The sequence below is a fragment of the Alligator sinensis genome, unplaced genomic scaffold, assembly GCF_000455745.1.
Source record: "Alligator sinensis unplaced genomic scaffold, ASM45574v1 scaffold877_1, whole genome shotgun sequence".
Classification (NCBI taxonomy): Eukaryota; Metazoa; Chordata; order Crocodylia; family Alligatoridae; genus Alligator; species Alligator sinensis.
The window spans coordinates 195,652-217,446 of record NW_005843113.1 but is presented as its reverse complement, the minus strand read 5'-3'; the positions used below and the strand labels follow the sequence as shown (position 1 = coordinate 217,446).

At 41.9% G+C, this 21,795-nt stretch overlaps 1 protein-coding gene across 1 annotated transcript in view; it reads left to right on the top strand.

The window, feature by feature from the left end:
- The window catches only part of MLYCD (malonyl-CoA decarboxylase), a 75,403-nt gene extending 54,160 nt beyond the window's left edge, over positions 1-21,243 (top strand). The window contains exons 6-8 of the mRNA XM_014526680.2: positions 4,488-4,585; positions 4,718-4,805; positions 21,046-21,243. Coding sequence (XP_014382166.2) covers positions 4,488-4,585; positions 4,718-4,805; positions 21,046-21,243 — 384 coding nt within the window. The remainder of the gene's footprint in view (positions 1-4,487; positions 4,586-4,717; positions 4,806-21,045) is intronic.
- The last annotated feature ends 552 nt before the right edge of the window (positions 21,244-21,795 follow it).

Genomic DNA, 21,795 nt, shown 5'->3' with positions numbered 1-21,795 from the left:
AGAGTGGGTCTCTTACTGAATGGGGGAGGCACCCTGGTGACAGAGGATGCAGAAAAGGCTGAAGTGCTCAATGCATTTTTTTGCCTCAGTCTTCACAGGCAAGGTCAGCTCCCAGACTACTGCACTAGGCAGCACAGTCTGGGGAGGAGCTGAGCAGCTCCCAGTGGTGAAAGAAGAGGTTAGGGTAAACTTAGAAAAGCTGGACATGTACAAATCCATGGGGCCGGATGGGATGCACCCGCAGGTGCTGAGGGAGTTGGCTGATGTGATTGCAGAGCCATTGGCCATCATCTTTGAAAACTCATGGCAATCGGGAGAGGTCCCAGACGATTGGAAAAGGGCAAACATAGTACCCATATTTAAGAAAGGGGAGAAAGGAGGATCCAGAGAACTACATACCAGTCAGCCTCACCTCAGTCCCTGGAAAAATCATGGAGCAGATCCTCAAGGAATCCATTTCTAAGCACTTGGAGGAGAAGAAGATGATTAGGAACAAACAGCATGCATTCACCAGGGGCAAGGCATGCCCGGCCAACCTGAGTGCCTTCTATGATGAGATGACTGGCTCTGTGGATGTAGGGAGACCAGTTGATGTGGTGTATCTTGATTTTAGATCGGCTGTAGATATGGTCTCCCACAGCATCATCACAGGCAAGCTAAGGAAGTATGGGCTGAATGGATAGACTGTAAGGTGGATAGAAAACTGCCTGGCGCATCGGGGTCAGAGAGTAGTAATCAATGGCTCGATGTCTAGTTGGCAGCTGGTATCAAGTGAAGTGTCCCAGGGGTCGGTCCTGGGGCTGGTTTTGTTTAATGTCTTCATCAACCACCTGGAAGATGGCATAGAGTGCATCCTCAGTTTGCAGATGACACGAAGCTGGGGGGAATAATAGATACACTGGAGGGTAGGGCTAGTATTCAGAGTGACCTAGGCAAATTGGAGGATTGGGCTAAAAGAAATCTGATGAGGTTCAACAAGGACAAGTGCAAAGTCCTGCACTTAGGATAGAGCAATCCCATGCACCGGTACAGGCTGGGGCTGACTGGCTGGGCAGCAGCTCTGCAGAAAAGGACCGGGGGGTGACAGTGGACAATAAGCTGAACAGGAGCCAGCAGTGTGCCTTTGTTGCCAAGAAGGCTAATGGCATCCTGGGCTGCATTGGTAGGAGCGTTGCCAGCAGATAAAGGGAAGTAATTCTCCTCCTTTCAGCATGGGTAAGCCCACATCTGGAGTGCTGTGTTCAGTTTTGGACCCCCCACTACAGAAGGGACGTGGACAAATGGGAGAGAGTCCAGCAGAGGGCAACAGAAATGGTGAGGGGGTTGGGGAACATGACTTAAGAGGAATGACTGAGGGAACTGACCTTATTTAGAGAAGAGAAGACTAAGGGGCTTTTTAATAGCAGCTTTCAACTACCTGAAGGGGCGTTCAAAAGAGGATGGAGCTGGACTGTTCTCAGTGGGAGCAGATGACAGATCAAGGAACAATGGGCTCAAGTTGCAGGAAGGGAAGTTGAGGTTAGATATTAGGAAGAATTTTCTCACTAGGAGGGTAGTAAAACACTGGAACAGGTTACCCAGAGAGGCGGTGGAAGCTCCATCCTTGGAGGTTTTCAAAACCTGGGGAGACAAAGCTTTGGCTGGGATGATGTAGTTGGGGCTGGTCCTGTTTTGAGCAGGGTGTTGGATTAGATGTGACCTCCTGAGGTCCCTTCCAGCCCTCACTTTCTATGATTCTGTGACCCAACCATTGCCTTTCAGTTGTGCTTCATAGCTCTACAGTAATCATGGTCTGACTTGTGTGCATGTCTTTCAAGAAATGCTTCCGGTAGTGCTGAGGAGACTCTTGCTGGTTTAAGTAGCCTACAATTTACCTTTATTACTGATTGTCTTGACCTGCTGAAGTCACCATAAACCTGGAGAGGCAAGAAACAAATACTGACAAATGCATAATAGAATGTACAAAAAAGATTTTTTTTAAAAGGGATCACTTCCATTTTTCTTGTTCCAAAATACCACAATGGTTCGTGTGCTGAAAAATATCAGAGGGCAACAGATGCTTGTTTGTATTATAGTAGTGCACATGAACCTCTACCAGGTTCGTTTAGTACTCGACTGCAGACATGTTGAAGGGTCAGGAAGGGGCAGCAAGTATAAGAAATAGACAAGCCAGGTTGTGGTTGGCTTGGCAGATTGAAATAACACAAAGTAGAGGTGTGTAATGTTAGGTCACACTTTTTCTAATCAATGTCCATTGACTGCTTAAAAAGAAGTAATTAAAGAAAGCCTCTGAATTATTTAGCTCCTTTTTTCACTACAGATGTTCGAATTAACAGACAAATATGTACTGAAACCATTGCGATTATAAAGGAGAATTAGGGTAACTAATTTATCAAAACTGATGCACCAAGTTCCACCATAGTGTGATTTTTAAACCAGACAACTCATGAACCCAATTATTGGGGATTAGACTAGAAATGCTTACTGAATCTTAACTAGAGTTGGAATTTGGAGGAGACAGAGAGACAGAGAGAGAATGAGAATTAAAATGACCTATCTTGTTTCTGCTTAATTACAGAAAAAGGAAATGATGCAGAAACTTTAAATAGTGAAAAAAATCATTAGGTTTCTACAGCCTGTGTCTAAGCATATATTTAAATGGGCTTTATGTTTCAGTATGGTATTTAAAATGTAATTAAAATATTAAATATATGTTTGCTTAATTTGTTAAAACATAAACTTTTTTTTTCTCGAGGCTTTTCTGGGAAGAGATTTTTTTTTTAAAGTTCCAAAAGGGCTGTTGTGTGTGTTTGCAGGGAGTTTTGCTCCATGGAGGAGGGAGTTTTTGGGGGGGAAAGGGTGAAATTGTGAGTAGAATTTAAAATGGGCCAACTTTTAAGCATAGTTCAAGCTTTAATAGTGTTGAAGTGAATGTCGATCTAGGAAATACGCGAGAAGCAAGGATTTCTGTGGCTGGTATCTTTCATTGGACCAACCGAGTGGTTGGGTTAGACTCAGACGAGCTTTCAAAAGTCCGTGCCAACCATACAGTTGCTCCAGTAAAAAGTATCGCCCATAGAAATCCTTGCCATTCAAGTTTGAATGGTATATGTGTTCAAAGTAAAAATCAGTCATTAGATCACTGATCTCTCCAGTTCTCTGGCCCAGGTGAGGTTTATATGCTACTTAAAATACAAACTATACTCAAGAAAAGGGAATACATCCAGCTTGGTGTAGGTTCTTATGCTTTTTTTTCCCCACTAAGAAGTAGGTTTTTACATTGCTGTATGCAGTTTATGTTCCTTATCACCCAGGGCAGGGCTGTCTAACTTCGTAGCAGCCAGGGGCTGCACCAGCAGGTCCCTTGGCACCATGGAGGTGTACAGCTCCCCCCCACCACTGCATGGTGCATGGAGGTCTTCCCCTACTGCCTGGGTGGGTGGCTGCCCTGCCCAACTGCAGTATCACATGAGTGGGTGCCCCCTCTCACCACCTCCTTGGCTGCAGGCTCCCCCAGTGCATCAAGCCATGGCCAGGGGTAGGGGCAGGAAGTGAAAGCTGTGGGAGGGAGGAGAAGCCTGGAGACCCCGCAGCAGCCAAAGCAATGAGGGGAGCAGTCGCTAGTGAGATTGTTCACTGCATGTCTGTACATACCATGTAGAGCTGTCACACAAGCCCCATCCCCTGCTTTTAAAGGTCATAATTAAGGTTCCACAGTGAAGCACTCAAATGTTAGGAGATGGCAGAATTAACAGCCCCAGTCTGATTCAGCGCACAATATGGCTTATGCTCTTTGTGCAAGTAGCTCTTCAGTATTCTGCTTTGCCCTCATTCAGTGTGTAGCCCCATGCCTTATGTATTACACATGCTCAGTGCCTGCTTTGAATACAGAATTATTAATTTGCTCAACAGGTTGTTTTATTTTTGTGTGGCGTTCATTTCTATAGCATAGGAATACTTTACAGGCATTAATGAATTTATCTTCAAAAAGCCTCCAAGATGAGGAGCTATTACCATCTCCACAGTGTAGATATGGAACTGAACCACAGAGCCGTTCGTTTCAAATATCTGCTGATATTTGAATGTCCAGCTTGAGACGCCTGTGGCTCAAATCCTGCCTGCCACAGGAATACTTTGAGTTCAATAGCACTTTATTTGTTAAGACCACTGCGCCTATTATTTTGGCCAATTGAATACCACCCAGAAGAACTGACCAAATTTGGTCATGATCGTTGCTTCTTGGGCACTCAGAACATGGCAATGAGTGGCGTCCATATAATGCTTGGTTCACATGAGATGTCTGGCTTCGCACTGGATCTCTGGAGGACAAGAAGAGATGAGAATTCAGTCCTTCGGGGTGGTATTCAAGCTTGCTGTCTATGAACTTCACATCCCAGTTCCTTCTTTTCATACCATTGCTTCAAACCTGACCCTTGTGTCAGTCTCCCTTGATTCCTTTTTTTTTTTTTCCTCCCTCCCTTCCTCAGATGCAGAAGTCCTCAGAGATAAGGAGAGGCTGGTTTCCTGTTCCCAGTCCATGTGCCTGGTGCCATAACTGTTGGCTGGCAAGAGAAACAAGTGCAAGGTAAGACCTGGTCAAACTTTGCAACTCTGGGATGGAGCATCTCCAACCCAGACAGCATCTTCAGAGCTGCGTCTTTCTTGAACATGTATTACGGGAAGATGTTCAGACGTTTGTTCTTTGCCTGTGTTTCAGAAGAATAACAAAAGGCGCATCCCTGACGCAGCTCCCAGGCAAATTGCGAATTCCTACTTTCAAAGGATGGAGGTCCTTAAGACTCATAGTGGGTATAGTGTTTTTTCCCTTTTTTTTTTTTTTTTTTTTTTTTTTTTTTAAAACCCTACATTTTTCTTTTCTTTCCATCTTGTTCTGAGAAATACTTGTATGATTTTTACTGAAATAATAAAAATTACAGAAAATTCCATTATGAATGACTTATGTTTTGGGAAAGTTATAAGCAGCTGAAAATACGGGTCTTCTGGGAAGTGTTGGGTACCCTGAACCTAGCTGCCCGCCTCTATGTGCTGCCTTTATTGACTAATCTTGCAAGGCTGAATTTGTAACCAGGAACTGCAGTTTGTTGTGGGATTATTTTGTTTCAGAGCAGCACAACCACCTCTTTGTAGATGTGATCGATGTTAGAATAAAATTGAAATGTCTGGCATTGTGTATGGTGTAGCTGTGGACTAGTAGGGGGCCAGAGCAAATGTTAATGTGAGAAGAGCATTCAAATAGAACAAACGAGGAGAAAAACAGGTTGGTTAATACAGAACAATGATATGTGTGCTCTTAAATAGTTTTCTCTCTTCTGTCCCAGAAGCAAATGCAGCTGAAGATCTGAGTATGAAACAAGTATGATTTGAGGCCAAATCAAGTGGCCAGCATAACACATTTTACTTTGAAAACCTGTTAAATAAGGTATCACATGGACAATTTGCACATCCTTGAGGTGCACATTTCTATACTTGTGTCATTGTTAAATTCCCCTTGATCAATCCCATTTTTTATCTACTCTGATGGGGGTGGGGGCGGTATGTGTTTGTACACAGATATATACAAACTATCACTGCTTGATTTTGATGCATCATAGAAAGGTGAGGAGAAAGATAACACTTGTATTATCTCGTTTGCAGAAAATTCATTAATAAGGACAACCTAAAATGTTTGCCTGTCATGACTAAATGTGTAGCTGTGTTGTTCATAGCAACCATGCCATTTTACTTCTGATTTACAAGGTGATTTGTATGTAAATAGCCTTTACTAAACTCTAGGCTCAGTATGGTTTTGTGGAAGAAGATGTATATGTGCATTGGGAACAAACCAAGTCTTGACTATTAGCATATCGCACTGGATTTTTTTCCCTATTGAATGTGTCCGGGCTTTATTTATTAGTGCATCACTGAACGTTATTTCCCGCAGACCATGTTTAAAATGTCAGAGAGGAATAAAGTCACCATTAAAAAACATAGTTCTGCCAAGTGAAGGATAAAGACTTGATTGGGATGCCAATAGCCATCATTTTCCAAGGTCTAGCTTCATTATTTGGGTGAAATTGTAGTCTTATTGAAGTCAATGTCAATAAGGCCTGGCTCTTATGTGACAATATTTTTTTTCTCTATCTCATCATGCTTGCTTGGTCTCTTGCACTTCTGCCTTGATATACTTATTATTGTTGATGTAGCCCATTTAGACATGCACCCCACTATGCCAGGTCTGTATTTGATTTAGTTCACTGTTTTACCCAGGAGTTAAACATTAAGCATTTGCCTGCTTTAGTGGAACCTCCATCTTGAAGAGTAGGAAGGTTTATAGATACTTTTAGTGTATCCCGCTACTGAATGACTTATGTCAGATAACTGAGTTCAAGCAGTACTGGTGATACAAAGAGCATTCATTTCAAACACAGTGTATTTGGGTGTCATTCAAAAACGCAGCCGAATAGATGGAGAAGTACACTGCTCTCTGAAAATAACTTAGAAAACTGACAAACTTATTCAGTGGTTTACAAACACCGCTAGTAGCCGAATGTTCACAAAGTGTCCATCTGAGACCATTATTTCTGATTGGGTACTTTGTATGAATAAAGTAGCTTCTGTATTCATTCCAATGCTCTGTTCTGCTGCCATTCTTAATCTCTCACCATCATTGCTTGTTGCTCCTTGTCTTGTCTTGTCTTTTCTTTCTTTAAAGAAAGGCGAAACAAATATCTATTGAAGAGGACTGAAAATCCATGTTGGCAGAGAATTTAACCCCAGATAGTAAACCCAAAAGGACAAACAGATTCACGTTATTTGCCTGTGTTAATGAGAATAAGAAACCTTGGGGTTCAAAAAATAGAAACTGTTTGTATTTCATCAATGACAAAACAGTCATTTCTTGATATCCCAAAATAATTTCTACTCACTGGCTTTGTTCCAGTGTAAATCTATTAAGTGAAGTCTGGCCTTGACTAACGTCAATGGGAGCTTTGACATTGAGTTCAGTGGGGACAGCATTTCACCCCTTTCATCAGTGGAATTACTCTTGACTCGCATCTTTGTTACTGCGCTCGCCTGGCTTTGAACGCCTGCTCAAATGCCACCTTGGCCCAGACAGTAAAGGGTGTACGCTCTCTGGCTTCATGGGTTCCCTGAGGTAGGCTTTGGTTGTCCCTCTGGCCTTCCCCAAATTCACCTGCCATGTCTTTGGGTGTTCTGTCAGTGTGGGGCTTGGCCTCAAAGTTCCCCTCAGGGATGACTACTCCGCTTGCGGGATGTTCATGGGGCTCCACCTCCCCTACACCCCAGCCTTATGCCAACCTCTGGTGGGGTGCCAGATCTTGATACGGCTGCCTCTCCAGTGTAGATGTTCCTCGTGCCCTATTGTATCCCCCTTCCTCCTTGGGGAAGAATAATTAGCTGGCCTGGGCTCTAGGTCTGAGATCCCCTTGAGCCGGTCAGCTCTCTTCTTTTGGTCAACAAGGGTGCCCCTGTCGAGTAGGGGTAAAGAAATAAAACAAAGAAAAAAAACAAAAAAGGAACCAAAAAAGGGTCTTCCTGTCTGCTGTCCTACCGGTCGGCTTTCCCAGCCCTTCTGCCTGAACTTGGCAGTACTCCCCCGATGCTGGTCCTGTGGGCTGCCTCTCTCCACTCTGCCCTTAGCCCAGCTCCCCGACCTGGTACCTGGGAGCAGTCGAGTGGGAATACCTCTGCTTCCCCAAGGTTGGTTTCAGCCTCTTCTTTGAGTTTGTCCTGGGTACGCCGCCGCTCAGCGTCTCCCCCGATGGACCTTCTTCACGGCACTAGGGGGAAGTCATCCCCAGTGTTCCAGCTCTCCTGGGGTTCAATCTCGGTGCCCCTGGTGTGAGGAGCTCTTGCTGCTTCCACAGCTGCCTGCCGTCTGGGTGTTCCCGGTTCGTGCCGGTTCCGCCTGCTGCCGGCACAGAGAGCCTCAGTCTCCTCACTGGCCCTCCCCTCCCTACTGCTGGCAGCCATTTTTATCTCTGCTGGCTGGAACGTCCTTGTGACGTTACTCGTCGGCCTTAATTACATAAAGGCACAGCTTGTAAACCACACGGGCTTTTCTCTTTGATCTTCTGGCGTCACTCGTCCTGCAGGTAAGTGATTGTTTTGTATTTCTTTCTTTTTTTTAGTGTTTCTTCCCACGTCGAGCCCCGTGGGTGGGGCCTCCCGGCCCCTCTTCTCACTATCCCCAGGTCAGTTACCATGATCAAAATTGTACTCAAGGCATCTATGCCATGATGGGAATAATAAAATTTATATGTTCTCCAGAAACCCTTCCTATCATGTGAGAAGAGCTGAAGGCAAAACAACATTAAGCATAAATGTCAGGAAGTAGCATCTGAGATGGAAATTTTCAAAGGAGCCTAGGTGAGTTTGGCACCCAGATGTGATTGGAGTTTAATGGCAGTTGGGTGCTTGAGTCCTTTACACTCATTTTGAAAAATCCAAGCCATAAGGATCAAATCCAGCAACTATTTCCATGCGTGTGTAGGGAGCCTTATTGACTTCAGTGCCGCCTTTCTGTAGGAGTAGGGTTTTACAGGCAGGATTAGAGCTTGAGATTGCCTGGTCTTAACTCCTCCTGCTTCTGTAGTTGTATTAGGATACAAGCCCTGATGCTCAGTCACCTACCTTGTACTCCTGCATTGGTACAGCTAAACTGGAACCTGGGTCCAGTTTGCAGGTACTTCAATCATGTACTGAGATCCCTGTGTGGTGCAAAGTGTCTGCAGCACAGCTGTTGTTACCTTGAGCTCTTGCAATCCCTCACTCTCTTTGGAAACTAGCTTAATTTTAAATCTCCTTTCTGAGAAGAGAGATGCCTCTAGTAGGCAAGGAAGAATCCAGGCTGAATGTAGGTAGGTGGCTAAGTCGATATGAGCTAAGCAAATGTAATATTTAAGTCCCTTGATGCTGTTTTAGAATCATAGAATTATTTTCTTCACCACGCTGTACTTCAAAGTAAGAGCTATGCCTTTGGGAGCGAGCATTCAACTCCAGAAGGGAGCATCAGCAGTTAATCCTATTTCCCTAGGTGTAGGCCTCAGAAGCAGTCAATGACTGCAAAACCATGATGACAAGTGCCGGCTCTGCACCTAGCATAAGCCTAAATTACAACAGTATGTGTTTAAGTTTGCATTTTAGCTATAAGCAGTAGCAAGAGAAAGTAGAGTCACATCTGTTGGTCCATGCCACTAGTATTGGGCCAGGGTAGGTGCAAGTAATTGCTTTTAGAACAACACTAGTAGTAACGGGCTGCAATAACTTTTGTTTCGTCTTTTGATGAGGAGAATTGAATCACGTGTAATTTATTTTTGTTGACTGAGCATGGTTAGGTGAAAATGTATAACCCTGTGTTGCCAGCACCGATCATTTTCAAGGGGCCTCTGGCAAGCTACAAAGTGTGGCTAAAGCAGGTGGCCTCCAAGGCCTGTTTCTGAGTAACCTCAAAATGAACCTCTGTAGAGGTGACCACGAGCTTGGTCACTGAAGGAAAGGAAGCAATTAACACATGCAGATTAAACAGAGCACAAGGCCAGAAAGAAGGCATTATAAAAGGCAAGCCTTAAATTAGATAAGCGAAAGCTACAATATACTGATAGTATGTTTCAATTATATTAATGATTAGTGTTACCAAATATATTGAATACAGTTTTGTAATAGATATTTGTCTTAAATTTCTTAAAGTTATAGAAACAAAGTGGCCTTGTCAATGAAGGCTATAAATAAGCTGGAAGGGAAACAGGATGGTGTCAAGCAGCATTCCACAATGGTGAAGGGAAGGAGATAAGAAATCCTCCCTTCTAGTAGTAACCTTCACAAGAACAAAAATTTAAACTAATTGACACCTTGCAAACCCAGAAGAGAACTGGTTCAGTTCAGCTACAGAGGTTTCAGTGAAACAAAGACATTTGAATAAAATGAATCACAGAACAATTATTAGAATAACCCAACTATAAATATAGGATATAGGCCAGAGCGAAGAATAGGGAAACTCCCAGAGGGACAAACTTCCAGCTCCCTCTGTGCAAAAATGAAGTTTATTTCCTACTTATGGGGATTTTTTACCATCTTGTACCATCTACACTTTTCCCAGAGCCTGACAAAGGGACTTTGATCCCGAAAGCTTGCAGAAAAGGACAATTTTCTTGCCATTTTCCAGTTGGTCTAATAAAAGGTATCATTTTGGAACCAAGAGTTCTAGCTTTTTGTATGTCTAGGGAAACTCCACACACTCAAGAAGACCTGTTGCCAGTCTGTGAGCCACCTTCTAAACACCTCCTTCCTCCTCTCTCCTTGCCCACCTCTAGCTGGTGAGAGTGTATATTATGCTGTATTATTTTGTAAGGTAGCTAGATGGGCATTGGAATAAGTGTTTGTTCTTGCCCTTTTGGGGTATGATAATAAAAGGTCAGGCTGTAGATTTGTCTCTTGCCTTTTTTTTCTGACTGGGTGGTGATAAGGGAATTGTAATTGTACCTTAATTCTGGGGTCTTGGCTTGCAAAAGAGGTCCTGATTGTAAATGAGCTGTAGTTTTGTCTCTTGAGAGGCTGCGTACACACAGTCAAATAAGCTGGGAGGATTCTCCCAGGCTTGTTCTTCTGGTAGAAAAAACCGTATTCAGCGCTGTCTATACATACTTTCTAATGTGGAGGTCCTGAAGAGTAGAGAATTTGCAGTGCTGACACTGTGCAGCCAGGGGGAACCCCTGTGCATACATCTCAGCTTGCTCTGCAGGTTCTTTTGCATCTGTCTGGTGACAGATGGCAGCCGTCTACAGGGCAGGTCTGATTGGCTGACCCAGACTGCCCATGGTTAGCCTGTTTTTCCCTGCAGCAGGATGTGGGGATTGTGACCGGGACATGCTCTGCTGGTCCAACAGGGAGCAGAACTCAGCAAGCTCCACGCTGAGTGAGGAGGGTGCTGGAGGACTGTGCTCTCTTCTGAGAGAAACCACAGCATGTACAAATCCTAGGAGTGTTTTAACCCTGGTTTTTCCTAGTTAGTTTTTTTTCCTGGAGTGGGAATTCTTACTCTGGGAGAAAAAGCCTGAACATCTGAACACTTGTGGTATCTCCAGAATTACTGCTCTTCCAGAGAAACTGAGCGTCTGTATGAGGCCAGAGGCTGAACCTTAATGAGTTTTTGGTAACATAGGAGGCAGATTTCTAAAATGCTAGCTTCAGCTGTGCCAACACTCGTGAATTATTTTTTTTCCTGTAGAGTACTATAATGCGCACACAAATGTGGAAAGAAATGAACAACTTATTTCCAAAAAAACCAACAAAAAACCTCTTTATCACATAAGTATTAGTTACTATAAAGAAACAACGAATGAATGATTCATATTTGTTACTGTGTTAAGTGATGAGTGAAATCCTAAATGATAGCTCCTGCTAAATAGGGTATGGAAATTAGGTACAAATTTATTAGGACTCCAGAACATCAAACCTTTTGCTAACATGGTCAGATGTTTGTGCTTACAGGACGCCTAAGAATTGGCAAGGACCCCCCCCCCCCCACGCTATTTAGCAGCTCATCACTGTATAAATGCAAATCTTTCAATACAATTTCATGGTGGGGGGGAGAGATATCCTTTCTCATGTACTGTTAAAAGTGCCAGTCAAGTGATTGACACTTTTATTACGGTCTCAGCTGGGAGCAGAAAATGCCCTTCACATCAAACTATGGCATATTACTTCAGACTTCCAGGGAATTGCCCTTTTGGAGGGAAAAAAAAGCATATTTACCTTCTTGCATTAGGGCATGTCTCTACATAGCAAGCAAATCTCATAGTCTTGTTCTATGATTGATGGGTCATATCGTGGTGGTTGCATGCTCCGGTGATGAGAACCGTACAGAGCTTCTGTGGGTGCTTGGGGGCGGAGGGGAGGGGAGGAAAGTGAACCCTAATTAAGTTAGCTTAGAAAAAAAAATTATACAACACCACTTTAAAAACCTATCCAGCCAGACAAGAAGAGCATTGCTGCCTTTTGGAGCATACTCAACAATATGATGGAAGTCTCAATCCAGATTTATTTTTACGAAGTTCAGCCTTATTAATTTTTTAAATTTTTTAATACCATTTCCATCCACAGGGAACCACGAGCTGTGTACAAATGGCTGCATTTGAGATGGTACAAAGTTTCACCACCAGAGACCCTCGTTTTAATAATGAAGCAGAGGCTAACCAGTAAATCTGCAAGTCTCTGTTGAAAGACTTCATCAGATATGGTCACATGGCCCAGATTGTTAAAGAGTCTCTCTGGTAGCCTTTTTAAATACACTCAATTTTCTGCTGTGCACAGTAATTTATTAAATTGCTAATATTTCGACTTAGTTTTAGTAATCGTTTTATATACTACTTTAGATACTAAATTATTTCAACATAGTGGTAATGGAATGTTGTTTTCTAGGAAATGAGTTACTGTAGATAATCAGCCCCTAGAGATATTTATGCATTCATAAATAAGGAACTAATTTTTCAATTTCTTCGGTTATTTTTGGAGTCTGATCTCTTGAACTTTTTTCAGCCTGTTGGAAACTGCAGGAATTGCATAGGCCCTAGAAATACAGATGGCCTCAAAATATAGGCCATCATCAAATAGTGATGGTTAAAATATATTGGCTTCTAAGTGACTGCATGTTTCAGCTCTGTTGAGATGGTGTTAATTTTACATATTTTTTGGCAGCTTTTTGGGGGAGGAGGGTGAAATTGGAAATGTCCTTGTTTTCCTTTTTGATCAGTAAAAAAACAAACCTTGTATTTGTTTGGTTTTAATTGCTTTATTTAATGTAATTTAATTACTGCAATCAGTAGAATCTCCTTTTCTTTTATAAGGAGCCAGCCGTCCAGTCGAATACACATTTCAGGGAGATGAACCGTGTTCAGAGTGGAAAAGAGCTGATGCAGGCCCTATCGAATTTGATCTTTTGAAAGATAACAATTCATGTTCAGTGTTTCATGATAAACTCATCCACATCCCTCAGATAGTAGCAATTGCTTTCTAGGGGCAAGAGTGTATTTGAAAATATTTTCCAAGGGACAGTGAGCAACTAAATATTGTCAAGAAGGAAAGTGCAAAAGACTTTAAAATTTCTAATCCTTATTTCACTCTAATCACTAATTTTCCCCTCGCATGTTCATTCTTGTTTAAATAAGTCCCCTTTCCATTTTTTCTCTCTGGTGTAATGGAGTTTCATTTGTGTCCCTATGTAAATAAATGTATACACCACCTGTTAGTGCTTTGTTTTCTCAGTACAGTCCATAATTCTTATTAATCTGCTTAAGGGAATTAGCTAGAGCATTAGTATGAGCCAGAAGGATAATGTTGTTGTTCCATCATCAAATCCTTTAATATAAAGTAATAGGTATATTTTAATACTTAATTTAATAATATAATATTAACTATTATAATTGACATATCTTGTCCCTCAATATGTGTTATGATTTTCTTCTCTCGCCTGTTTCTTTGATTCCAGTTTGGCAGAGTATCAGTGAGGTCTCCCTTTTTTTTTCTTTCTTTTTTTTTTAATGCATTGGATCACTAATTGAATGCTGAGTGTTGATATTGAGTGAAAACTGCCTTTCCCCCAACCATATCCGTGGGGGAGAGCTAGATGTGACCAAAATCTCCGTAAGAAAGTCCTGAGAGCCTTCATGCTGCAGACCTCCATTTAGCAAGACACAGGGCATGTCCTGCAGTATTTGAATAGTCTCATTGAATTGACTCAAATAGAGTAATTAGGACCTTAATCTCAAATGGCAGGGGAGGAAGGAGATGAGGCCAGAGTCACCACGCCTGGAGCCTCTTGAGATAGCTTCGCTTGCTTTCCTCTGCTTAGGCAGCACTGTTCCGCCAAGACATCGGTATGCTCTTCCTACGTTGAACTTGGGCTTATGCCCACCGTTGACACCACAGCATTGCACTGAGCTGAAGTTGCGTTTCTGGAATCCTGTGGACAAAAGGCTAAAACCAAACTTTACCAAGAGGTATGTTATGAAATGGAAAGGAAAAGGGAGAGCTTGCGATTTTTTGGCCTACCCCCCACTCTGTTATGTGCATGCGTCAATGGTGTAAGCCTGTGCGAGAGAGCATGACAAAGACTTTAAAGTTCTGTTTTTTCTATGCCAGTAGATACACTAAGACACGAATAGCCTTTCATCACTTTTGTAAAGCACTTAGAAGGCAGAGGAAACATGTTTTGCTTCCTGTTGATACGTCTGCAAAATGTGTCCCTTATTACCCCCATTCGTTTTGACCAGAATATACATTCTGACCATTGTGGCGATTCCTGGTCTTGGTTTGGCGACGGGGTTTGTAAGACAATGAACACAACCCCTCAAAGCATTTCCCTGCCCGATAAAAAGCTGACAGTAAATAGGTGTATCCCCTTATCATTTTCAGGAGCTCCTAACTAGCTGCTGACTCTTCCTTTCTTTTGCTTAGCTATTCTGTCCTATGTGCATCGTTACCTAACTTGTGTTCTTATTTCTTTTTCTTATTTCCACTGACCTTTCCCAAATTTACCTTTTCCATTTCCAGCTGACTGTGCCATGTGGTCCCTGTTGTTTAAATGCATCCCTTAACTTTGTTTTACTTCTGATTTGACGTCTTGCTCCACCCTCTGGATTATTGCTTCTCTCACCTTATTTTGTGACATTTCTGGACTATTTGTAAAACATATCACTTGTACTGTGCAGCCTTTTCCTGTTGGACTCTCTTCCTTCTCACTCGCACTTCTAAAAGTCCGCATATACCTAATGCACTTCCTCATTGTCTGGTGTTTACACATTGTACACATACTTTTATTATCTTGACCTTGAACAAATACAGGATATGTTTGCATCTTGTATTTGCCTTGTGCCAGTTTAGTAGTTGCTGTTGCATTGCTTCACAGTTCAGCTTCTTGGAGGAGACATCAATGACACAGAGTAAGTACACTCTGCTTTTTTTTTTTTATGCTATGTACACGATGTGATCAGAAAATGTCACACATGCAGTCACCACAATATCAATTGCTATTTCTCAAGTACCCTCGCTACTCCAAGAATGTATTAGGTTTAAAACAGAGAGTAGACTTTCTTGTTGCTCGCCACAGCTTCTCTTGAAAAAACCTGCATTACAAAACTAACAATAGTACGGTATTACTTGAAATCCTGAATACTGTTACATGCTACGAGGAGGGAGGGGAGGAAGAAGGAAAACCCTTGCAACACTACGTGTAACAGTTTCATCTGATGTCTTCCAACATAATGATATTTATCTGTGAGTCTCTCAATAAATATATAAAGTTATATAATCCTTGCTTTCCAACTCTCTTTTTCCGGGCTACATTTTTTCCTTTATAACTCATCCCTGGAGAAGGGTTCTTGAGTGAAAAATCATTGCTAACTTCATTTTCTGCCTTCAGTGTGCATTTCTTTCCCGAAGCAATAATAAGGAATAATGGATGTAATTCTTTTTACAGAGTTTGTAGTACGTGTAACAAATTGTCTATTGTTTTATTTGTTGTTGTCATTTGTTACTTAAGTGTATTAATTTTTCTTCTGCTCTTATCCATTTTGTGTTCAGGTTTAGTGGTCTTACCAAGGATTTCTATAACATTATTTTAGGAGCATGGAGTTGTTTATTGGTTAGAGCTGGGAAGAGGGACATTGGTCTTGAGTTTTTCTCACAGCTTCACTGTGTGACCTTCAAGTCTTGAGTTTTCAAATGCAGCTATTGATTTGGGATTTTAGGTGTCCAACTTGAGACACTGATTGCCAAAGCAAGACCACTGAGGGTTGTTATAAATTCTCAGCATCGTTCAAAGTCAAGATGATCATATCATAAATCAAGCCCTGAAAACCAGAAGCCACCTTTGAGAAAGTTGGTGCTAATCCTTCTGTGCCTCAGTTTACAACTTGTAAAGTGACCATAATTAATTACTGAGGAAAATGAGTCTGTTTAAAGCTTATAAGGCATGACAAGCTACTTGGCAAAAGACACTATATCAGTTATTATTTAATAATGTGTTTTCCATCATTAAAATGTGCTGCTCCTCTCAAAAGCAGCAAGGGGTTTCTGTCACTGTCTGGCTAATTTTATATCCGATTGCTCAGCTTGCAGATAAAACAGGTGTATTCACTTTCATCTGCATGATGTTCTGTTCTTCATTATCCATTATTTGGGTGAGAACAGGAGGAGGGCAATGCTAACGATATTGCATTAGGAATATCTTATTGCTATAATACACAGGGGGGATTTTATCCATGGAGTCACGAATGTGAATTTCAAGCGTCCTGACTCCCTTTGCATTGCACGTTGCTGTCACCGCCCTATCAGCCCATTTCCCATACATATTCATTGCCCAAGCTAACTGGTTCCCAGAGCACCATGGACATCACCAGTCGCTGTGAGCCCAAATATAGCTGTTAAGGCTAGACCTATATTGAGATCTAGTCTACATCAAAGATGGCAAAATCTCTTCCTCTTATGCAAGGTAAAGAGTGCAGAATTGGTAGGGAGATACCAGTGCATGCTTCTTCAGCGAGTTTGAAAATACATTGGAGAGTAAATAGCACATATTTGTTTAAAAGTGCCAGTGTTTCTTTGGATCTAAGCAATATATGTCCACAATCATTCTCTAGGGTTTTCTTTTCTGCTCCATCAGGCAGTTGGAAATATACAGCTGCTTGCTCAACAGAGGTAATGAATTCGAAGACAGGTGCTGTTCCTGATTATGCTGCAAATTATTGAAGACCTTTTCCTCCGTGATGTCCTTGCAGGTTCACTCTTATGTCTTAAATACAGATTAACTGCTTGAACATTTCATTCAACTGAGCAGTGACTGTGTGGCCACGTGGATCCGGAGGCAGTGTAAACTCGTGGCTAGAGCGGGCGAGCGGGAGTCTGCCAGCGAGAGCTGGCAGGATCGACTGTGCATCTGGGATCCTGTTTCTGGGCTAGGATTCTGCCTTTGCAGAGCAATCTAACCTCTCCGTGCTTCAATCCATTCCCTTTATAAATGGGTCTCACGCTTTCTTTGCTCACCCGAGTGGTGCGTGGTGAAACCCAGGGATACAGGCAGGATGGTTAGATTTAAGTGCAAAATGCTGTTAGTCATGATCTTAGATTTAAAAAGGACTTACCATCACAGTGGTGGATTTAGAATCGAAGTGGACCCCTCTTTAAAATTTCAGGGAGTTTGTGCTCGGGGTTTTGAGTTGGATTGACCTCTAGTTTTCACAGGGTCCCTGGAGCACACTGCACTATGAACTTAGTGCTCTGTCTAACAAAGAGGACTACACCTTAGATAGCAGAGCTTGAAACCAGCCGCTGGGTTTTATAAGGCTGGTCAGTTTTGGGGGGAGGGGTATAATTCCCCCCTCCCCGATGTAGTTTGCTCCTGTTGACAATCGTGTCTTTTCCTGGTCAGTTCAGTTTGCTTTCTGGACAGCTCTTAAAGCATGTTAACTTGATGGTTGTCTCTTGATGTGAACATAATCTAGCATTTGCATCACCGGAGGTCACTGTACGGTTTTTATAATCCTTCCATTTCTGAATGTTTGTTCCCAGTCATCAAGCAATGTTCTCTTTGTCTCTGCTTGGTGGACATTAAACATGCATCTTACCGCATTGCTATTAAAAGCCACTTGCTCTACAAGAAAAAAAAATTATTCCTCTTTGAAAAAATTAACCTATTCCTACTCCCTTTCCCCATCCTGATAATCTTACCTTTTAAATTACAGAAAATATTCAGAATCGTAATTTTAAAAGTTTACGAATTTCACCAGTATACCCTTCCAAACATGAACTACATATTTTCTGTCATCTGTACATATTGAATATACTTTGGAATTTATAAAGCAATACGTCTCAAGCCAACAAGCACACAGCTGTTCAGAACAGGTTTTAAATTATGTCTTGGCCTGTAGCTATCATCTTTATAATATATACCGGTAACAGTAAGTAAAAGGCAAGGAGCTAACTGGGAAATATAATCAAGAGACAAGAAAATAATCTCCTTTAATAAAAAGAAGATTGCACTGCACTATGATGACTGCAAGTAGCATTAAGATACTGACTCTCCATTATCTACAGTACCCTGAATTTTTAATTTGCCGCCATGAGCAATCTTCTGCACACAACAGTGGACCATGTGCAGAAATAATTTGTATGCGTTCAAACCCCTCAACTTTTAGCTTATCTATATTTTCTCAGATGTGATTATTCTACTTTGGAATATATTTTTCACACCGTCAGATTCTTAATTTGTTTTATTGTGTTCCTTTAACTGCATCCTTCTCCCTTCCCCCCCTTCCCTTGTGCAACTACAAGAAACTCATTACTTTAGAGTTGCTGTTAAGAGAAGGATTGCAGCATCATAAAGTTATTGTGAAGTCAGGAGCTTGGTCCCAATGTGCCAGTGAGAGGGCAGATATAAAATCTGGGAACTTCGATAACAAAAATTTTCTAGTGTGGATATTAAGAGCATGATTTTTTTCAAAGGTATGCTTTGGCAAGCAACTAGTTTGTATGTGCATTAGGAGTTACTTACAGAAACAGCTCTCTAAAAGTCTGGTATATAGTATTTGAGGATATGTTAATTGGAAAGCTACTGTTGGGAAGAGTCTAACATTATATCAGGAGGTGGAATTCCCACTCGCATAGGCAGGTTGCACATCGGATGGAGAAAACATTCAATGTGTTCAAGCTTTACCAGAATAAATGAGAACATATAAGCAAATCATAAGTGAGCAAAGAAAGTAAGATTTTTATACTACATCTGAAAAGCAAGGAGCAATTCTTCAATGCGTAGAAATTTCCACTGTGGTACTAAATTCTTGTGATCTGTGGGTCAGTTCCTCACCTGACATTGTTTGGTCTCTGTTGTCTTTGCTTGAACTATGATGCATCATAACTTTGAGCCAGGGAAGGAGTATATTTCATTGGCGGCAGAACTGGGTAGCTTTCTTGCCGTTGTCCGGATGTGAAATGGCTTGGTCAGGTTCTCTCCTGAGACACAGCTCTGCTCATCCCAGGCAGGGGGTGAGAAATATCTGGGAGACCTGCTTGCCTCCCTGATTTCTGAGTGCCAGTATCACTCCCTGTGCAAGTTGGAACTACTGCTGAGCCATCCTAAGTTATGTACCTGACATAAGATCCTTTAAACTTGCAAGGGGAGGATAAAGAACTACAGGAACATAGCACCATCAGTGGCCCATCCTAACCCTCTCTTATTCAGGGAAGACTATAATTTGTTTGTAAAACTACACTGTGGTCTGTAGCTCTTATGTAGCAGTTCTTAGCACAGAAGTAAATCTTTAGAAATTATGAATGCTCAAGTTCTGAAGAGCAGTACAGGAGATTGTACTGCACTGAGAGATGGTTTTTTGCTGGTGTTGCTAGGCTTGAAAGAGATACTAGGGAATGAAATATTGCAGCCCGTGTCTAGCAGGGAAGCCCTGATCCTGCAAATATTTACACACATGCTTCATATTGGACACTATGGCTGCTCCTATGACAGTGTCTGGGATGGCTGACCAGTTTCCCGTGTATTGATTTATATTGTGGTAGTGCTCATGAGCCATCCTTATTTACTGGCAATCCAGTGTAGTTGTGTTTGAACAACACCTGGAACAAGAAAGTCCCACACTCTCACAGCACCTTCCTGTTTCAGTAGGTGACTACAAGCAGCAGACGGACATATTCTGTAGGAAACAAGGAAATTAGGCTGGTCAGTGTAAAAGGCACTGGTTTGCCTAACCGTTGTCGAGCTCTCCATAGGTATCATGACAAAGGAGAGCCTGAAGAAGGGATTTGCAGGCTTACGAGGTTGCTTTGCTTAAAGGACACGTCCAAGTATGAAGGGGAGAGGGCCCAAAGGTTTTGATGTGAAAGGATGGAAAGTAGGTGGGTATGCAAGTCTTTGCAGGATGGGGCTCTAACTCACAAGATGATCAATTGTTCCTGTTGCTTTCCAATTATTTGATTACATGGGGCCAGACATGTAATCTTGCATACTTGGCAATGTTTGAAAAAAACCCGAAAGATTGAATAACGATTTTCAACACAAACATCCACATTGTGAAGGGAGATGGGGAAATGTGCAGCTAGGACAGTCTCAAGATCTGTATTGCTCAAAAGAAAATGTTGATTTCATACTATTTATGACCCTTTCCCCCACTTCTCCCTGCACAGTTTCTTTGGTTTTAAAAAACATTTCTTGGTACTTCCTTGATTTTCTTTTTTTTTTTTCCTAGCCATTTTCTTTGAGCCGCGTTTGAGGAATTGCTGCCATTAATATTTCATAACCCCCAGAGTACGTGCTAAAAACATGGAAATGTAGAAACAAATCACCTTTTGGTGTTAATGTAATATTCCAGAGTGTGATTCTCAGGGCTCCGCAAAACGAGAATTAGACTTTCAAGAGGGAGGAGAAAAAACCAAGGAGTAAAATAAGAAAGTGTCTAGCAAAACACATTGAGAGTTTTTAACAGTTTAAACCATTTTTATCACATCCTGTAGTGACTTATTAACAGTGTCTTCAACCTTTATATATTCCAATAACAACCTGATGTCTTCATCTTATCTTATGGAACTATAATTGGCTGGATCCAGGTACCAGTGCCTGGAGGCCATATAGACTTATAGACTTTAATGGCTCATTAGGTATTTATTCACTTTAAGTTAAACAGCTCAGCCATTTGTGGAAAATGAGCCTTTAAAATAGAATTAAGGATTTTTACCTCGGCGCAGTGTATAACCTGAACTGCTGCTGCATTTAAATTTCCAAATATGCCAGTTTAGTTTTGCCTTGCTATCGTCCTCTTTCAATGAGGGTTTTAGCTTTATAATCAGCTCTTAGACCAAAGGCATAAATGGCAGCTAAAGCTGCTTGTACTTAATGAATCATCCCTTTTATTAAAAAAAAAAAAAAAAAATTATATATACACATGCACATCACTTGATGGCTTGTGTTGATAGGCGCCATCTACCTAGGTCACTGCTTTAGCTTTTCATCATCCCAAATAGGCAAGAGGAGGAGGAGGCGGCACCATCTTTGTGAATATTGGCTGTGGCAATGAGCGGTTTTACCTTACCATGGAGAAGTTACAAACCTCAGAGCACTTGGTGCACTCCAGACAGTTTCCTGTAAAACATAAGAAAGTGTGTTGGACTGAGAAAGAGAGACAGAGCACCATGCAGTTGAGGGAAGATGTGGTGCTGTGACCTGCATTTAACTGCTCCCATTGACCTGTGCACTCTTCTTCCCGAGCAATTAACACACCAGGCAAATCTAGTTCCCGCTCCTCCTTGCTGGCACAGAAGACTGAAGGCAGGGAAATGATCCTGTGGTTCCCAGCCCCCATGCGGTGTGCCATAGATGTTAACCATCCGATGCAAGGTTGAGGGAGGTTCTGGCACCACGTTGTGGTAGAGACACAATTATGTAGGTGCATCTACCGAAAACACGTAACTCCATTGCCTTTTGTTGGGAAAGTGAGATACAGGATATGTGGGATTGCCGTGCCTCTTGTGGGTCTGCAGTTTAGGGTTGCCAGCCCTCCAGGATTGCCCTGGAGTCTCCAGGAATTGGATATAAATCTGCAGGAAACTGCTGAGAGTCACCTGGGAAATAAATGATAGGACATTCATTAAAATAAATATTAAATGTTGAATCCAATTGATACAGTAGTCCAGCGGGTTTTAAAAATGTAATAGTAAAGCGCATTTGCCTTCCTGACATAAAGTCTATGCACCGTAATCTGTAACTGATATATG